The sequence below is a fragment of the Pungitius pungitius genome, chromosome 1, assembly GCF_949316345.1.
Source record: "Pungitius pungitius chromosome 1, fPunPun2.1, whole genome shotgun sequence".
In the NCBI taxonomy this organism is placed as follows: domain Eukaryota; kingdom Metazoa; phylum Chordata; class Actinopteri; order Perciformes; family Gasterosteidae; genus Pungitius; species Pungitius pungitius.
In genome coordinates this window covers 35,394,379-35,411,040 of record NC_084900.1, presented here as the reverse complement: position 1 = coordinate 35,411,040, position 16,662 = coordinate 35,394,379, and the positions used below count along the sequence as shown (strand labels likewise).

The following is a 16,662-nucleotide window of genomic DNA, read 5'->3' as shown; positions in this document are numbered from 1 at the left end:
CTAATCCCAATGTCCCCCCTAAACCCTAAACCATGAACACACAGGGACTTAACTGACACAACCTGGTAAGTGGTTCAGAGTCTGTGAGGGCTTTAAATTATATAAATATGAACACTTTGCTGCCACATATCACGTCAATGTGACAAAGTCAAAAATATAATTTACAATTGCAGTTATTTATTTCAGACTTTTTACTGTCTGATTTGAACGTTTCGCAGGCTCCTTCCTCATTAAATGAGAGGTCATTTTAAATAATGTTTTTATGGTTTTCCTGACATGGGACGGTCTGGCCTACTGGGGGACTTCCTTCCTGCGTCATCAGTTTGACCTCCGCTGCTCCCGTTGTCTAGCAACCTGCGCTGGACAATAAAAGTTTTAAAACCCCCAAATACTTGTAAAGTCCAGATAAACAAGGCAATCTTCTTCTTATTTCATTTAATTTGGAAAAATATGTTTTACCTCCTAACCCTAATCCAAATTGGTTCAGCCATGAACTCTTAGCTAAACGTAATATTTAAATCTTAAAACAGAGGATATCAATCAATGCACTCAATGAGAACCAGAACCAGAACCAAACACAAAGAACAGCAACCGCTCAGTTTCTTTATGTATTTATTTATTCAAGATTTGTAGCGTTACTGACTTAGAAAGTGATATTTCAGGTTGATAACTTGTTTACTTTAGCTCACTTTGATCCACTTAACTAGCTAACCAATACTAGAGTGTGGTTAGCTGCTGTGTAGAGTATGGTTAGCTGCTGTGTTGAGTATGGTTAGCAAATTTGTGAATTGAAAATGCTACTCTTCTTACGTTATTTGTCTTGTTGTCCATTGTCTCATTGTCCAATGTTATGCACCAACCGCCATGTCAAATTCCTTGTATGTCCAACATATTTTGGCAATAAATGTTCCTGATTCCTAAGACTGCTGGGGGGGGCAACTCCCACGACTCTCGCATCAGCCCTACAGATAGAAATAAACAACATGCCACTGGATCAGGAGAACAGTTATCAATAAATTACTGGGCAAAATTGAAAGGTCATAAAACCCTTACCCTGACAAAACAGCTGTTACAAGCATGGCAGGAGAGGGAAAAACAGCCAATGAAAGGTTTAGGGTGCAGAAGACGCAGTAAAGTGAACCAAGCTTGATTGTTTAATACTCAGTCCCACAATAGCCATCCCGGCTAGTGGAACTGCCGGGACCTTCAGCCAACATGGTTAAATGTAGTAGACAAATACATCAGGAATAACTTCAGAACACACAATAATTTACACAGATGCATCAAAACAAATCCATGGAAGAGTAGTAGCATTTATTATACCCCAATTCAACATAATGTCTAACAAAAGAATAAAGAACCATTTATCAATATACCCAGGAGAACAGCAAACACCAGACCGGGTAACGTCATAGTAGGATCAGAGTCAAGCAATGCATTAGATAACATCAGGGATATCAACACAAGCCCAGACGTTATTATGGAAATCCACTAAATACCTCTCCTAATCCTTTAAAATAAGACAGCAATCAAATTTACCCCAGCAACACAACACAAGTACATCAGGTCTAGCGATACTGTAGAACTGTCGTTTCAGTCCACCGTCCTTTCAGAAGGTGGCAGTAATGCGCACCAGAAAGTTGCTTCCTAAAAGAAAGAAGAAGAAGAAGAAGACGCCGCCTCGGCTATGAGGAGTTCTTTCTATTCCAGTTCCATTTAATTGAAATGCGCTGATTTATTTTGCAGAGCTATCGACCTAAAGTTTACGTAACCACCAATCAGTCAACCAGTGAACAGAAACGTTAGCATCCATCTTCCTGAAAGCATCTGGCTAACGCCGTGTAAGTTAAATGATGTACTCGCATTTACAAAGTTACCGTTAGAAAAGTTGTAGCCGACTTTAGCTTACAAAGCGTTATCTTACCCGGCGAATTAACGTTAGCTTACCAGCGAAGTATTAATGTTCGCTTACAAAACGTTAGCTTACCCGCGAAGTATTATTGTTCGCTTACGAAACGTTACCGTAGCCAGCGAAGTAACGTTAGCTGACGAAGCTAGCATACTAAGCTAACGTTAGTGTCGCGGGGTAAGGTAACGTTTTACAAGACTTCGGGCCAAAGACAGCGCAGTTTTGAGTCAGTACAGCTGGGCTATATGGAGGAGACTTGTTGATAAGGTCCACTAACGCGGTTCTCCCTCCATGGAGCCTTCGTGTTTAACTAACTAACTTAACGTTAGTCAACTTGATGGAGGTTGTAGTACGTGCTGTTTACCAGACGTGCTATCTAAAACCGGATGTAATTCTATTTCCGTCCAAGCCGGGTTTGATCCACTGTTTGTGTATGTGCTCGGCTGCAGGATGGACATGTCCAGCAGACTGCTGGTGTTGCAGCAGCTGGCGGAGAGCTGTGGTGTCAGCACAGTCCAGCAGGGGTTGCAGCAGGTCTGGAGGCTGCTGCTGCTCTGCCTGATCTGCAGACTCTGCTTCAGACCGGGTGAGCTGCACTGGCTGCAAATCAGCAAGTAGGAGCCTTCACAGGAACAGTATATGATCCAAGAATCCACACTGATTCTGCCCAGTTCCAAGTGATATACGCCTCATTAAGAAAACAAGGGTGTTGGACCTTATGGTAAAACCAAATGTTCCTGCTGCTGTCCCTTAGGAGTCGTGTCCACTCTGAAGCACAGCGTGTCGGCTGTGTCTGGGATCTATTGCCTCTTCCTGTTCTTTGAGGTGCACATGCTGTGGGTGCTGTTGCTCTGTGCGCTGTGTTACCTTGTGTTGCTTCTCAGCCAACACTCCTCCAGCAGAGGCCTCTTCCTCTCGGTTGTCATCCTCGTCTACCTCCTCGTTGGGTGAGAAAACACTGCAAAGAACCCCCATTAAGGCAGCATGTCACTTGCACCTTCAACTACATGCTTTGTCAAAATATTCTGCAAACTAGCTGTCAAAACTCTACAGTCTGATTGTTGAATCTTCATCATTGCTTCTGTTTTAATGTTGAGCCCAACCCATATTGGTTGAATAAACTGATTGGTATGTTTGTACTTGTAGGCACTGTGATGTTCTTTGTAATGGAATCATACAATAGCATTGCAAGTTGAATTACTCGAGTATCAGCAACGTCATCATCCCTTTTGTAGTTACTCAGCGGTTGTGTGTTTTCTGCAAATCTACACATTTGTGGAGTAGAACATGAAAGAAAATTAGTTTTCTTTCTCTTTATTTCAGAGAGTTACATTTGATTGACATGGTGACATGGCATAAAATAAGAGGTAAGTGGTCCATCCTTTAGTTTGAGAGTAGTGTCACCCAAATGTTTTTTTCCTTGATGTAATATACATTACTTAAATAATGCTTAACTACTACTTTGCATTATTTATTGTCTGCAGCAGTTCAGTGTTTTGGAAAGAATATAATACACATTGTCCACACCAATATATTTATATTTCCAATTATTTTGTATATTTGTATATATATCAAGGTCGTTATTCTTGGATTTCCAAATGTTCCTTCCAGAGTAGCCGAGTAGTAATAGATGTCACGATCTATAGCTAAATCACGTAACAAAGTGCTCTGCTTTTGGTATACCAAAGATCCAAAAACAGAAGAAATCAGAAATGTTAACTGCATTCACTAAACATTTCTCTACCACATTAATATTCAGAGAACATGTGTTAGGGGAATTCTACTTTATCTGTGTGTGTGTGTAGGCTCTCAGATGGTGGTGGCCATGAAGACCATCTCTCTGGCCTTTGACCTGGACAGAGGAGCCGTGGAGCGGCTGCCCTCCCCAGCTGAGTACCTCGGTTATGTCCTCTTTGTTGGCACTGTGGTGTTCGGCCCTTGGATCAGCTTCTCCACTTATACTAACGCCGTTGAGGGCACAAAGTTGGTGAGTAGTTCATGTTTCCAGCTTGAGTGGGCCTGCTGTTGTTCCTGTGTAGTACTGTGGTGATGAGGTGGTTTGTTCCTCAGAGCTGGCTGTGGCTGCGTAGCTCCTCCCTCAGCCTGCTGAAGAGTCAGATGTGTCTGCTGGTCTCCACCTGCATCGCCCCTTACCTCTTCCCTCTGTTGATCCCCATCCATGGAAACACAGTCACACAGAAGTAAGGCCGGTCTTCATTGAAATGGGTTTCGTCCTTTAGTTGAGGTAGTTTTCCAACAACACAGCTGTTCAAATACTCTGGTTTATCAACATACTCTTTGTCTTTCTTTCCCTGCTTCCAAGATACAATTGAGAAAGGTAAGGCTTGTTCTCCAGACTAGAACTTACCTTTTTGCCCACTGACTAGAAAATAATTTCTTATTAGTCATGTTGCTAGAAAGCACACAGTCAACGGTCTAAAGGTCATATGTTTGATTATAATATCAGTATGATGCTATAGTAATCCACTATCTGCTTCATTGACCACATGAACTCCATTTACTAACTTCTGCTGCAGCTCTGTCTTCATTAGTGGATGAAGATGTTTTCAACCTGTGGCCTAAGTTTGGAACTTAAATGATGCACTATCAAGCTCCATCAGCAGACATGGCTCCACTGTATCTTGACTTGTGGTGCAACGGGTCATAAATGTCAAAGTTCAGATTCTATTGCCGATCAGTGTCACAAACCGGATCAGTGGAGGAGGCAAAAGGGAGCAAATTCGGAACCTTCATCATGTTTATTTTACTGCTAATAGACGATCATTGATAATCAATATCAACAGATACAGATCCCTTTTTGATTATTGCGGCTTGTCAGCAAGACTGCAGGTTCATTTATTTTTTGCAACTGTCCAAATAATCCTGTTTGAACACATCATTTAATTCCTTTTTTCAAGTAATTTTATTTTGTATAGGCCAACACAAATGACACATTTGCAAGCTTTACAGTCTGTACACATGAAACATCCCCACCCTGAAACTCACACATTGGTGCTGGAAACTCCCCCCAATGGGAAAACCCTGTGATGTTGAGAGAAAAAAGGAGGAAACTTTAGGAAGAATCTCTCTCCCGGGATGGACAGGCTATAATGGATGTGTACAGAATGCCTACATTACACATAAAAACATGAAAAATTCCTTAGACAGAAAGGATTCCAATATTGCAAGTAGTAAGCCAGGTGTACGGCATCAGATGTGACAACAATCCACTTTAAAGAGGAAAAACACACAAACCCATGATCCATTTGAATAAGGATAGTGCCAACAGCAGCAGGTGTCAGCACGGCAGGAGGCAGGAACAGAACCACAATTTATGAAAACCTGTAAGGCTGGAAAGCATCCAGAAATAAACGTGATCCTTGGAAACCTCCGAGGTGAGAAGGCAGAAAAACTCTTGAGGAAGAAGCTGATTTAATGGGGGTCATTGTTATAGAAAGAGATTGGAGAAGGAGGAGTTGGGTGTGTCCTTAGAAATCCCAGCATTCAGCAATCCGGGCCTAGAGCAGCTTATCTAAGGGCTGGTCCAGGTCCAACTATAAGCAATATCAAAGAGGTGACTGTGTCTGCCCCCCAGGCTGAAAGTGGAGGAGCTTGATAACTGGAGGCTCTGGTACCCAACTGACTTTTTAAGACTCTAGGAACCACAAGTAGCCCAGCATCTACGTATAGGAGTAATATAATATGATATATATTTGTTCTTGTTAATACACGTGCTGCAGCATCCTGAATCAGCTGGAGAGGCTGAAGAGACTTATGAGAGCAGCCTGATAATAAATAATTGCAGTAATCCAGTCTAGAAGTAACAAACTCGTGAACTAGTTTTTATATATATATATATATATATATATTACGAAATCGACAGATAAAAATGAGGCCTTTCGGTTTCACTTAATTTTAGTACACCTTTATCTAATGCATTAGAACTAGGGCTGTCAATAGCTTAAAGAAAAACTAATCTCACGTTAGGAAATTCATTAATCTAGATTAATATTCTAAAAGTCAGGTTTTCTTCTACAGACTAAATTTACACACTGATTCTCTTTTGTTGGAAGGGATGGGGGGAGGGTCTTACACGGCTCCTATATCCTCAAAGGGGTCCCTGACAGGAAGTTCTAAAATGAGAAGAAGATCTGTATTTTTGATTGTGGGGTCGCCCCCCCGTTAACATGCAGTACTAGTGGTGACGTCTTGTGTACAATGGAATGCCAGCAAAGATAACATGTGAGTGTGTCTTGTGTGTGTTGTGCTGCACAGGTGGCTGCATGCTTATGAGAACGCAGTGTCCTTCCACTTCAGTAACTACTTTGTGGGGCACCTCAGTGAAGGTACCAGCATGCTGGCTGGTGCAGGCTTCACTGCAGAAAAGGACAACATCAGATGGTAAGTTGAACAGCAGGTTGAGCCCAAAGTTTGCCACAAAGAAACTTGCTGCATTGACACCTGGTCCGCTCTGTAAAGTATTGTTCACTCCTCAACTCCTTTGGAAGAGACGTCATTGTCTCTAAATCATAGGACCTCTGTTCCAGAATGATTCTGGCTCTAACAGAAGCTTCCTATAATACAACGCTTTATATTGATCTCTATGTATCTGAGTATCTTCAATACACTGAAATAACAATGGTAATGGCCAGGCATGGTCCTAACTTTACACAGCTGCTATCAGGGCTGATGGTACCACTGGTCTCTGACTTTAGTCACCGTGCATTCTATTGCAGGGATATGAGTGTGGTGAAGCCCCTCAGTGTGGAAATGCCTCGCTCCATGGTGCTGGTGGTGACATCCTGGAACATTCCCATGTCCCGATGGCTGAAAACATGTAAGTACCCATGTTCACTCTTCTGTGCGACGCTTTAAAGACCGTTTACAGAGATTTATACAGTCAGAGAAGAGCAGCTCGACTCAGCAGGTCAGTGTGCGTGTTTGTGGACCATCGTAGCTAACGGAGAAATATGGGCCGAGACAAGACATCCGTGGGGCTTGATGAAATGAGTGGTGGCTGAGCAGTATGGAATGCCGTTTTATTCCAAATGAAATAAATGAATAAATAAATGAAATATGCATTTGAAATACATCGGGAAATAAATAAATGAGGCAATAAATACATAGATATTAAATCAATTTAATTATTTCATGGTACTTTTATTTCATATTATTTATATTCATATTAGCTCTGCTTGGAGGATAATACATTTTCTGGGTTGTTTTTCCTTTTTTGCTTGTCATGACAGTGAACTGCGTATCCTGTTGTTTTACACTGTTAGAAAAGGTGAGAGCCAGTTTACAACCAGATATTGGTTTGTGCAGCCCACTTAGTATTCACATAGTTTGGCTGCATTTCTCATTTAAGGTCAGCTTTATATGTGTGCAAAGTTACAATAATGTTGTGTTCTGTTTCATGTTCATCAGATGCCTTTAAAAGCACCATGAAACTGGGGACGTTTCCAGCCATCCTGGTGACGTACACAACCAGCGCCTTGCTGCATGTTAGTAACGCTGCACACGCCTCCTTCTACGATGCAATGTTTCAGTTTGAAGCTCATCTTTTTTCACTCGTATGGGAACACATGAGGCGTATGCCATGTCTAACACACAGGTAGACCATCTGCACCTGTCTGTGATCACGTGACCCAGGAGGGCATATAAAACACAAGCCTTCTCTCAGAGTAGAAGTTGAAGGATTTACTGTCACTACTTTAACCTCATGTGGTGTTTGTTTTCTTCTTCAGGGTCTAAGCTTTCACCTTGGAGCTGTCCTGCTCTCGTTGGGCTTCATCACATATGTTGAACATGGTATGAAAAACGAATGGGCCCGTCTTCACAATGTTGAATGTAGTAGGCCGGTTGCTCTGTGCTCCCAACATTTGTGCCATACTCTGGGATTGGTAACAGCATTCATCGGCATGTATCTGACACCTGAATGGTCATGGTGGATTTCTTTCTCATCCTCAGTTCTGAGAAAGAAGCTTGCATCCATCTTCCGTGCCTGTGTCCTATCCAGGCCCTGCCCCTCTGACTGTGGCCACCAGCATAAGAAGGTACAGCTTCAGGTCCATGCAGCTCTAAGAGTTCAATAAGAGCAAATAGTAGCCGTCTGTCAGCTGATGGCTTGGTCACTAGGACAGTTAACACAAAGTCATGACATGAGTTTTCTCTTTGTAGCAGTGTATGGATTCAATACTTGACGCCCTTAGGGCCTTGTGTCTGGACTTATGTTAGAAAATGCTAAGTGTCATAATTCAGATGCTTCGTACGCTTTGAAGACTAATGTTCCTTGCTGCTGATTGTAGTCTGAAATGTGCTTTAGTGATGTCACAGGGTGCTGAAATACATCTCTGCATCAAGAGAGCAAATATGTCCAGTTCCTCTGCATGGGGTTTAAAGTAATGAGGCTCTATGAAGAAGTGCTTGTGACTCTTTCTTCTTCTGGTCTGTAGGAGTATTGGGTGATGTTGCTGAACCTGGTTTTCGGCTTACTGGCCATCTTCCATCTCACCTACCTTGGCTCCATGTTTGATCCTGGAGTTGATGAACAGGAAGTAGAGGAGGTGAGAGCAACTTGAGGACTAACTCCCAGGAAAAAAAGATTATTTCTATGCTACATACATGCTGCCATGATATAGTGGAAGTGGATTTTGAGCAATTTTGGTTGAGCTTCTATGGTGCTTCTAACTCCTAAGGCCTGGCCTCGAAACACTCCTTACATGTACCATGCATCATGAGGGAGGCTGGCTGAACATGTGACACAGAGGCAGCAGGGGAGGTAGGGAGGGAAGACATCACTAGGTACGGGAGCTAATCCTAGCAGAACTAAAGCAAAACAGCTATTGGATTGAATGAAAAGTTGCCAAAAGATGAAGAGGACGTTTAGTGTTTAACAAAGCTTCAGAAAAATAGCCCTTTGTCCTAAAGAATATCCCACAGTAAACTTAGTTTAGCTAGAGCTGTGGTACCAGTACGCTGCAACAGTTACCTTGTAGCTGTCAGTGTGGGGGAGAGGAGACAATCATCAATAGATTATACACTGTAATAATAGATAAATGCTTTTCTCTCATTTAAAGTAAGGGCTGTAATAAATAAAATAAAATATACATGTCAAAGCACTCAACGCTATTTTACACTTAATATGATCATTCACACATTCACGCGCTGATGACAGGAGCTACTCCTGCCCATCAGTGAATTATATTCATACCCATTTATAATATTTGGGGTCCTGATTCTTGTCCAAGGACACATCAACATTGGCCACTGCAAACACCCGATCGCCTGATTGATCGCCTGATCTACTCTCGCACTGATCCAGTCATCAGTAACTAGCATTCACATTGTAGTCACAGCTATTGGAGCAATGTTGGGATGAACACATGGGTTAGCAGGACCAAACCGCCAAGACGACCAGGCTCTCCACTCACCCAGTCAGCCCATAACATAAAACTGTGAATCCAAAGAAAGCTTTTTAATGCCGTCCATTCGGGGTGATGTTGATCAAAAAAAGCCATCTTCTAATAAGATAAATGTGTGTGCATCTACTGTACTATTAAACTACGTGTTTCTGCTCTACTCATTTCTGTTCACATCACTGTTGCTTAGTGAATCCATGTGTTTAGTTTCCGTGGCTTCATTTCAGATGTTTGTCCGTATGCTTATAGAACAAGTTCTCAGTGATAACTGCCCTACACCTTATGTAGGTACAGAATAATGATTAAACTAAGAGCCTGATTTAACCCAAGGCCTGCTTCTCTCTCTGCACCTGAGTTATCCGTTTATCAATTCACAATATGCATAAGAGTTTGATTTGAAGTCACAGAAGACTGAGAAGGTAAAATGGGTTCCATTTTCCATCAACCCTGTTGTCCGTCACTTCCTGTTTTACAGGGTTATGCGGCCAGCCACACCATCCAGAGGTGGTCAGAACTGAACTGGGCAAGCCACTGGGTTGTGTTTGCCTGCTGGCTCTTCTACCGTTTAATCCAGTGACGTTGGAGCAGAGGGAAAGGCTGACTGACACCACGTACTTCTTGATTCAATGGATGCCAGGGGGATGTTGTCTGACGGGACGAGGATCTGCTCGAGTGGGAAGGACTGTGGGACAGGAGGGGGACTGAGGTGGTTTGAATCCTGCTCTGGCTGTGAAGATGGAGTTACTCAAGGGACGTGGATGCAGAGTGAGAACACAGCATGTGAATCAAAGCGCTGCAAAAAAGGTCTGGAGACTGGAGGAAGGACAGAAGGGACACTATGCAAGCTCCAAACAGCCATTTAGTATTCTTGTATGCATGTCGATTTTTAAAGGGTCCATAACTGTTGTTGTTCATATAGTCTTCTATTACAACAATCTTTTTGTTCTGCTGCTATTTTTTATTTTTTTGTTTGTTTCTGTAAATATAACCAAACAGTTACAGTCTGAGCCAGCAGGAATGTAACCTTGAGCTCTGAGCATTTTTTTCTATTCATTAAAATCACCTACCTCAAATACCCTTAAAGTGAATAGTCATTGTATTTATTCAGTACATACCATGAGCCAGTACTACATACTTGTGTGTGGGGGGGTGCAGATCGCAGCCCTGTTTGCCTACAGGTCAGTACTTCTAGGAAACCTGAGTTTACAGCTGTGTTCCACAGACTGATTTCATTCAGATACTGAGCCAGCGAGGTCTTTGTGCCCCTGATCACATAGACCTTAAGAGAGAGTGGACCGTGTTTCTCCTTTCTAGTCTTCTGACCACTTTAACACTACATTTCATTCACACATGAATGCGATGATACCATACCACTGATTGGCCTCCTGCCAATATATTATATTGAGCCCTGAACCAGGTTTCAGGGTTGGGAACACATTACAATGCTGTAAATAGAAAATGTGACCAGAGAAGCGGAGACATAAGAAAACGTTGAGCTGGGACCGGGTGAAACGTAACGGGTCACGTGACCCTCGCTGGAGTTGTGCTACTGAGGCGCTAGCTGGACCGTATCACAATACGTTCAAATGTAATCTTGTATTTTCTAACAAATGCAGTTTGGGGTGAGACGTTTTCGTGGCTGTATAAACTGCACGTTAAAAAGGGAATTATTAGTCCCGTGTCACAATATCTACGTTGCTGCATGTACTAGCAGCTTTGCTTCTCCTTAATATACTTGGATATTATTTCAATTTGGCTTCGGATGAAAGGGTCACATTTTTCCAAGCAGGCATTTGCATGATTTATAAGGAACTCATACAAATGACATACATTACATGTATACATTTCCCTGTGGATATGTAACTTTTGAAATCACTCCGTCTACAACATGAACTGCCGTCTTCAGGGGAAACAGGCTTGGATGTAACGTTAGTTTGAAACCTACGTTTTCTTTTCAGTGACGCAGTTGTGGCATTTAAAAGGAACTCGTTGAACTGGATGCAGGGTTTGAACGACGCATTGATTCTGCTAGTTCTGATAACTATGCTGTTTAGTTGTGTTTACGACATGCAGCTTATCAACAACAAAAACGTAGGCAGAACGGTGTAATTTCTTTGTGAATCGCACTAACGTTAGCGCCGAAAGAGATCTCTGTCATCCGGCCCTCCTACGCATGGACCAATGAGAGGGCTGGGATCGGATGCTCCTCCAATCAGCAGCCGCTACAGGCCACCACGTAGTTGGATCCCCCAACCGTTGTAGTTTTTTTTATTTTGGCGGCTGGGTGGAAAACATGGTGGAGAATTTGAAAGGTAACCTATGAGGACTAATACACAATGTTTTTATATTCCATTATACAATCGTCTACTTTTGTTTTTCGGTCACGTATGAGCGTAACCCTTTCAAAGACCTTAGGCACGTCTTTTTACCCTGGACTTCTCATAACATGATACGAGAGCGGTGGAACTGTGCATTAACGTTAACGAATGCTGTTCCAACCGTTGGGACATTGTGCCCTAGTTCAGATCAACTCTGAATATAGGTTTGGAAATAATAACGTTACTTAATCACTTAAATAATAGCCACTAAGGGGCATCACGCCACGTAGGAATGTTTGAATGATACTTGTAGACACTTGATACCGTGTAATGGTCGATGTCTGACACAGCCGTGGGGTGAATGGATGAGGCCATTATGTCGGTATCACCCTCTGGCGGTTTTTAAACTTTAGTTGTCAGATTGAAGATGGGGTTTAATTGGGGTCAAACGCTCGTCATTGTGCTATTGTGATATTTTGTCGGAATGAGCAACGTAAATAGCCACGTCATGCAGCTTCGGTGGGTTCTGGTGCACCTCGCGCAGCTAAAGGAAGCCGATCTGTCAGGTTGCAGCGTCCCCTGGAAGATGTCCTGGGAGCAGCTGGAGGCCCTGTGTCGCAGAGAGAGCCTCTACTGTCAACAGCTCGGAGTCAGGAGGGCCAATGGCAATGAATTCGATGTGGAGTTCCTGTGCGACTACAAGAGGACGAAGGTAAACCTGTGGAAGCTGCAACATCCACTTCTCCTCTACATGCTGCCTCTGCTTCTGCTTTCTAACAAGTGCCAAGTGGAACCAGTTCAACAAAGTCCCGTCATGTAGCAACTGCTTATTACACGGTGTACACTGTGCACTGTTAAAGTAATAACCACCTAAACGTGAGCTTGTGACCTCTGCTCCATGGGATCTTTCCTTTTCCTTATTAATGCATCAGTGTTTTCTCCTTAGTGTACTATGTCCTCATGGGGACACGCAATCAAATCACATCCTGGCCCTCATTTGATAAACTGCTCGGGAAACCAACAATTTATATTCTTTATAAAGAGAGATAAAAATGACTGTTTTGCCCACAACACAATTACATTCAACCGTAATTGGCAAACTGTAAGTGTAGCAGCATGAATCTCTGCCTGTGTGACTGACACCTCTCAGTGGTCATGCAGGGAGAGAAGCTGATGCTGATTCTTCAGAGAAGCATCCCACTGCATTTCCACCAGATCTAATTGCAGACTCTGGTCTACTTCTTCTGAACAGAATGCTTTCATACAGCTGTGGTACCAGCTGCTCTTTGTAGTTTGGACACCCATGGCCTAGTTGAACCATGTGCAGCTTTTTGTTGCCTTAAGCACTGGAGATGTGTCAAAAAATTAGTTTGATAGGAACAGTTTGAATCATCCTAGTCTGTTATATTTGGCACATGGCGTGCTGTTTTTGGGCTGCGAGTTGTCTGTGATCATATAGTAAAAGATGTATTCCTAAGAAGTGTGAATGAACACAAGCTTTGCCTTTAATGGACGTGGTGTGTTTCAGGAGGAGGAGTTCTACCTGGTCAAGTGGGAGGGCTTCCCAGAGTCTGACAACACCTGGGAACCCAAGAGGAACCTCAAATGTCCCAAATTGATGAAGCAGTTTCACCTGGACCTGGATCAGAAACTGAGGCGCCACAAAAAATGTGGCATCCCTAAAAAACTAAATAAGGAAGTTGCGTCTTTCCTGGTCCAAAAAGCCAAAGTCCGCAGGCATCTGCAGCGCTGGGAGGCCCATTTGAATCAGACGCGCAACCACCCAGGTCGCATTTTTGTCCTTAACGAAGTGGACCTTGAGGGCCCCCCAAAGAACTTCACCTATATCAACAACTACAAAGTAGGCCAGGGCATCGTGTTGGATGAGATGGCTGTGGGCTGTGAGTGTAAGAGCTGTTTGGAGGAGCCAATCAATGGCTGCTGCCCTGGGGCCTCTCTGCACCGCATGGCCTACAACGACAGGGGGCAGGTGCGGGTCCGGGCGGGACAGCCAATATACGAGTGTAACTCCCGGTGCAGCTGTAGCCCCGACTGTCCTAACAGAGTGGTGCAGAAGGGCATCCAGTTCGACCTGTGCATCTTTAAGACGGAGAACGGCCGTGGGTGGGGCGTCCGCACGCTGCAGCGCATCAAGAAGAACACGTTCATCATGGAGTACGTGGGAGAGGTAAGACCCCAGTCCGTCTTTTTACTCTTGGCTTTATGCAGCTCACTCATAGAAAGTCCTCTTAAGTTACAAGACAGACTCAAGGGTGCTGCACCCGTGTGTGTGTGTGTGTGTGTGTGATTCAGATGTCATGTTGAAGTAGAATGTCTGTATACTCCCTGTTTCTCACTATACTGTGTGGGTTTAATTGTATATTTGCTGAGATTCCCTTTCCCACAGAACAGGTCTATGTTCTGTTATTAAACAGCCTAGTTTCATTTGACCATGGCACGTTATTTCTGTCTCTAAATGGTGACACGTCTACAACCCTCCTCTGTATCCCCACACACACGTGCACACACGTGCGCATAAAGCAGTAAACACGGACTGTACTGCAAGCGCTTCTTTTGTTTCCCATCATGCTTCGTTGTCATCTGTGAGACATGTGAAAAGTGCATCAAAGAAACAGAAGCCAGCAACTATAATTATTGATTTACAGATTTGCTCCATCACTTTATCTGCATGTTTAGCAGATTTGAACATGTGGACCTCACCATCACTTGTTGCTGTTATCTTACAAACTGCTGCATTAGACATCTATTATCAAATGTTTAGTGTACACCATATTATGTTCATATTAGCTTGATGATACAATGCACTATGTAGTTCTCATCCATTCACTTTGTCTAAATACATGACCCCATCAAACATTAGTGCTTGTTAGACACAGGTATGTCACAAAATGAAAAGAAGTTGTAATAATGACCCACAGCTGGAAACTACACACAGAACATGATGAGCTGCACAGGACTTTTTATATGTGAGTTATATTTTGCATGGAAAAAAAGATTCCCTCTGTAGAAATGAATAATGTCCAAATTGCACAGAATAAATGAAAAGAATATTTTTTCCCAATGAAGAGACGTACTTTGACTGCCGAGATGAGTGCCTTGCTTCCTTAAACCTAAACTCTTAGGCTTCCTAAACTCCACACGCCGACTAAAGTAACAGCAGTGGGCAACAGTGGTGGCTTTGGCTCTCTTAAGGTGGACTGAGCTTTTTAAGGTGGATGCTACAATGGAAGCAGCTGGACTGACAGGTTGGGTGCAGTGAACATCCAATCCACTCAGCCCCATGGTCCTGGCAGCCTTATCTAGCTGCCCCTAACCTGCCAAAACAATTACCCCAACCACAAGAAGTCAATCCACATAGATCTCTATTGCGCTAATTGTCCTTCGTTGTTTCCTCCAGATCATCACAACAGATGAGGCAGAGAGGAGGGGTCACGTGTACGACCGCCAGGGCTCCACGTACCTGTTTGACCTGGACTACGTGGAGGACGTGTACACAGTGGACGCCGCTCACCAAGGCAACGTCTCCCACTTTGTGAACCACAGCGTGAGTTCTGTCCTATGAACTGGGTTAAGGACTGAGTGACCGTGCAGTGTGCACAGCTCCTCCTTTCCTCACATATCGCTTTGTTAATGAAGGAGCAGAGCGTCATTTCAAAGCCTGCTGTGACGCATGTTGTGTGTTGTGCAGTGTAACCCCAACCTGCAGGTATTTAATGTGTTCATTGACAACATTGATGAGAGGCTCCCAAGGATTGCTTTATTTTCAACACGGGCTATTCGGGCGGGAGAGGAGCTCACCTTTGACTACAAGATGCAAAGTAAGTGACACTGATTCATCATCAGAGACACAACATGAACTTGTTGTATTGTACAAACGCAGAGTGTGCGATTGTGAGTTTTCAAACGGAATTCAGGGTGTGCCGTATTATTCTCTTGGTCCGTCTTATGGAGGTGGCATGTGCCAGAGGGGTCAGGCTTCAAAGGGGGCTCTGAGCCTTATGAGGTTTAACTCTAACTCCAGTAAGCAAGTCTCAGCTGACTACACTGTAACACACAGATCTGTACGGGGTGACCCGCCTGTCAAGGCTCCATGTATCCAGCACCCTTGTGTTTGTTTCCAGTTGATCCGGTGGACACAGAAAGCACCAAAATGGACTCCAGTTTCAGCGTGGCGGGGCTCCCCGGCTCGCCGAAGAAGAGGATTCGAGTGGAGTGTCGGTGCGGATCGGACTCGTGTCGGAAATACCTGTTCTGACGAAGTCCTGCTGGGAACACGCCACCGGCCTCCGCCTCAGGATGGACACAATTGTACAGATTTGTAAATTCTTGGATGTCTTTTTTTATTTTTTATTGAAGCTGAAAACAACTTTTTAAATGTGAACATGTCAAACCCTTCTTAAATGAATTCAACAATCCACTTGAATGTGGGGCCTCTTGGATGCACATGGATTACTAGCAGGCCTGACTCCCCCCTTTTTTTGACCTCTTTCTATACAAACAGTCCCTTTTTCAATGCTCTATAATTGTATTCTACTAAAACCTCAGCGGCCGAGATCTGAGAAAACCACCAGGCCACTTTAAGAAGTGCAAATGAAGGGGAACAGGAAAGTTAATGCTGTCCCCAGTTTACAGACACCCTTCTTCTTCCTGTGCTTCCTCCCTCCCTCAATGGCATTAAATCATCTTATCAGGTTAAGCCTTTGGTTTGTTTCAACCCATCCTCTCTTCTCCACCTTCTGGGATTCTGTTTGTCCTCACAGATCTCAGTTATAAACTCGTGAGTGTCATAACTAGTAGACATGAAAAAGTATGGAAATGTGTTATTGATTGTGCTGAAATGATAGCAATCCAAATGAGGTTTTTGCTCTCCTTTCTGTCACTCCTGTAACTGAACAGTATCTTTTTTGTGGTCACTACTGAGAGGCACCGAGTCTTACAGTCATATTAAATGCTGTAGTTATTAGTATTTTACTGTTTACGGATGTCTTTATGG

At 43.4% G+C, this 16,662-nt stretch overlaps 2 protein-coding genes across 2 annotated transcripts; both read left to right on the top strand.

Moving 5' to 3' along the window:
• Positions 1 to 938: 938 nt before the first annotated feature.
• Positions 939 to 10,442, top strand: LOC119222140 (protein-serine O-palmitoleoyltransferase porcupine-like). Its single transcript, XM_037478523.2, has 13 exons — positions 939 to 1,841; positions 2,359 to 2,495; positions 2,664 to 2,856; positions 3,233 to 3,276; positions 3,715 to 3,896; positions 3,980 to 4,110; positions 6,185 to 6,310; positions 6,646 to 6,746; positions 7,337 to 7,413; positions 7,657 to 7,720; positions 7,880 to 7,965; positions 8,365 to 8,475; positions 9,806 to 10,442. Exons 2-13 carry the CDS (start codon positions 2,360 to 2,362, stop codon positions 9,905 to 9,907), a joined length of 1,353 nt encoding a protein of 450 aa, XP_037334420.2. The 5' UTR covers positions 939 to 1,841; position 2,359; the 3' UTR covers positions 9,908 to 10,442.
• Positions 10,443 to 10,866: 424 nt separating this feature from the next.
• Positions 10,867 to 16,169, top strand: suv39h1b (SUV39H1 histone lysine methyltransferase b). The gene is made up of 6 exons (XM_037481126.2): positions 10,867 to 11,642; positions 12,215 to 12,360; positions 13,177 to 13,836; positions 15,067 to 15,213; positions 15,358 to 15,487; positions 15,791 to 16,169. The coding sequence occupies exons 1-6, from the start codon at positions 11,531 to 11,533 to the stop codon at positions 15,922 to 15,924; spliced, it is 1,329 nt and encodes a 442-aa protein (XP_037337023.2). The 5' UTR covers positions 10,867 to 11,530; the 3' UTR covers positions 15,925 to 16,169.
• Positions 16,170 to 16,662: the final 493 nt, after the last annotated feature.

What these genes read in the sequence shown, in the direction of transcription:
- suv39h1b (XM_037481126.2), top strand. Translation starts at nt 11,531, where the DNA reads ATGCTCCTCCAATCAGCAGCCGCTACAGGCCACCACGTAGTTGGATCC. An exon ending in GCGACTACAAGAGGACGAAG is followed by an intron (nt 12,361 to 13,176) that starts GTAAACCTGTGG and finishes GGTGTGTTTCAG; the next exon opens with GAGGAGGAGTTCTACCTGGT. An exon ending in TCATGGAGTACGTGGGAGAG is followed by an intron (nt 13,837 to 15,066) that starts GTAAGACCCCAG and finishes TGTTTCCTCCAG; the next exon opens with ATCATCACAACAGATGAGGC.
- LOC119222140 (XM_037478523.2), top strand. Translation starts at nt 2,360, where the DNA reads ATGGACATGTCCAGCAGACTGCTGGTGTTGCAGCAGCTGGCGGAGAGC. An exon ending in GAAAAGGACAACATCAGATG is followed by an intron (nt 6,311 to 6,645) that starts GTAAGTTGAACA and finishes ATTCTATTGCAG; the next exon opens with GGATATGAGTGTGGTGAAGC. An exon ending in ATGAACAGGAAGTAGAGGAG is followed by an intron (nt 8,476 to 9,805) that starts GTGAGAGCAACT and finishes CCTGTTTTACAG; the next exon opens with GGTTATGCGGCCAGCCACAC.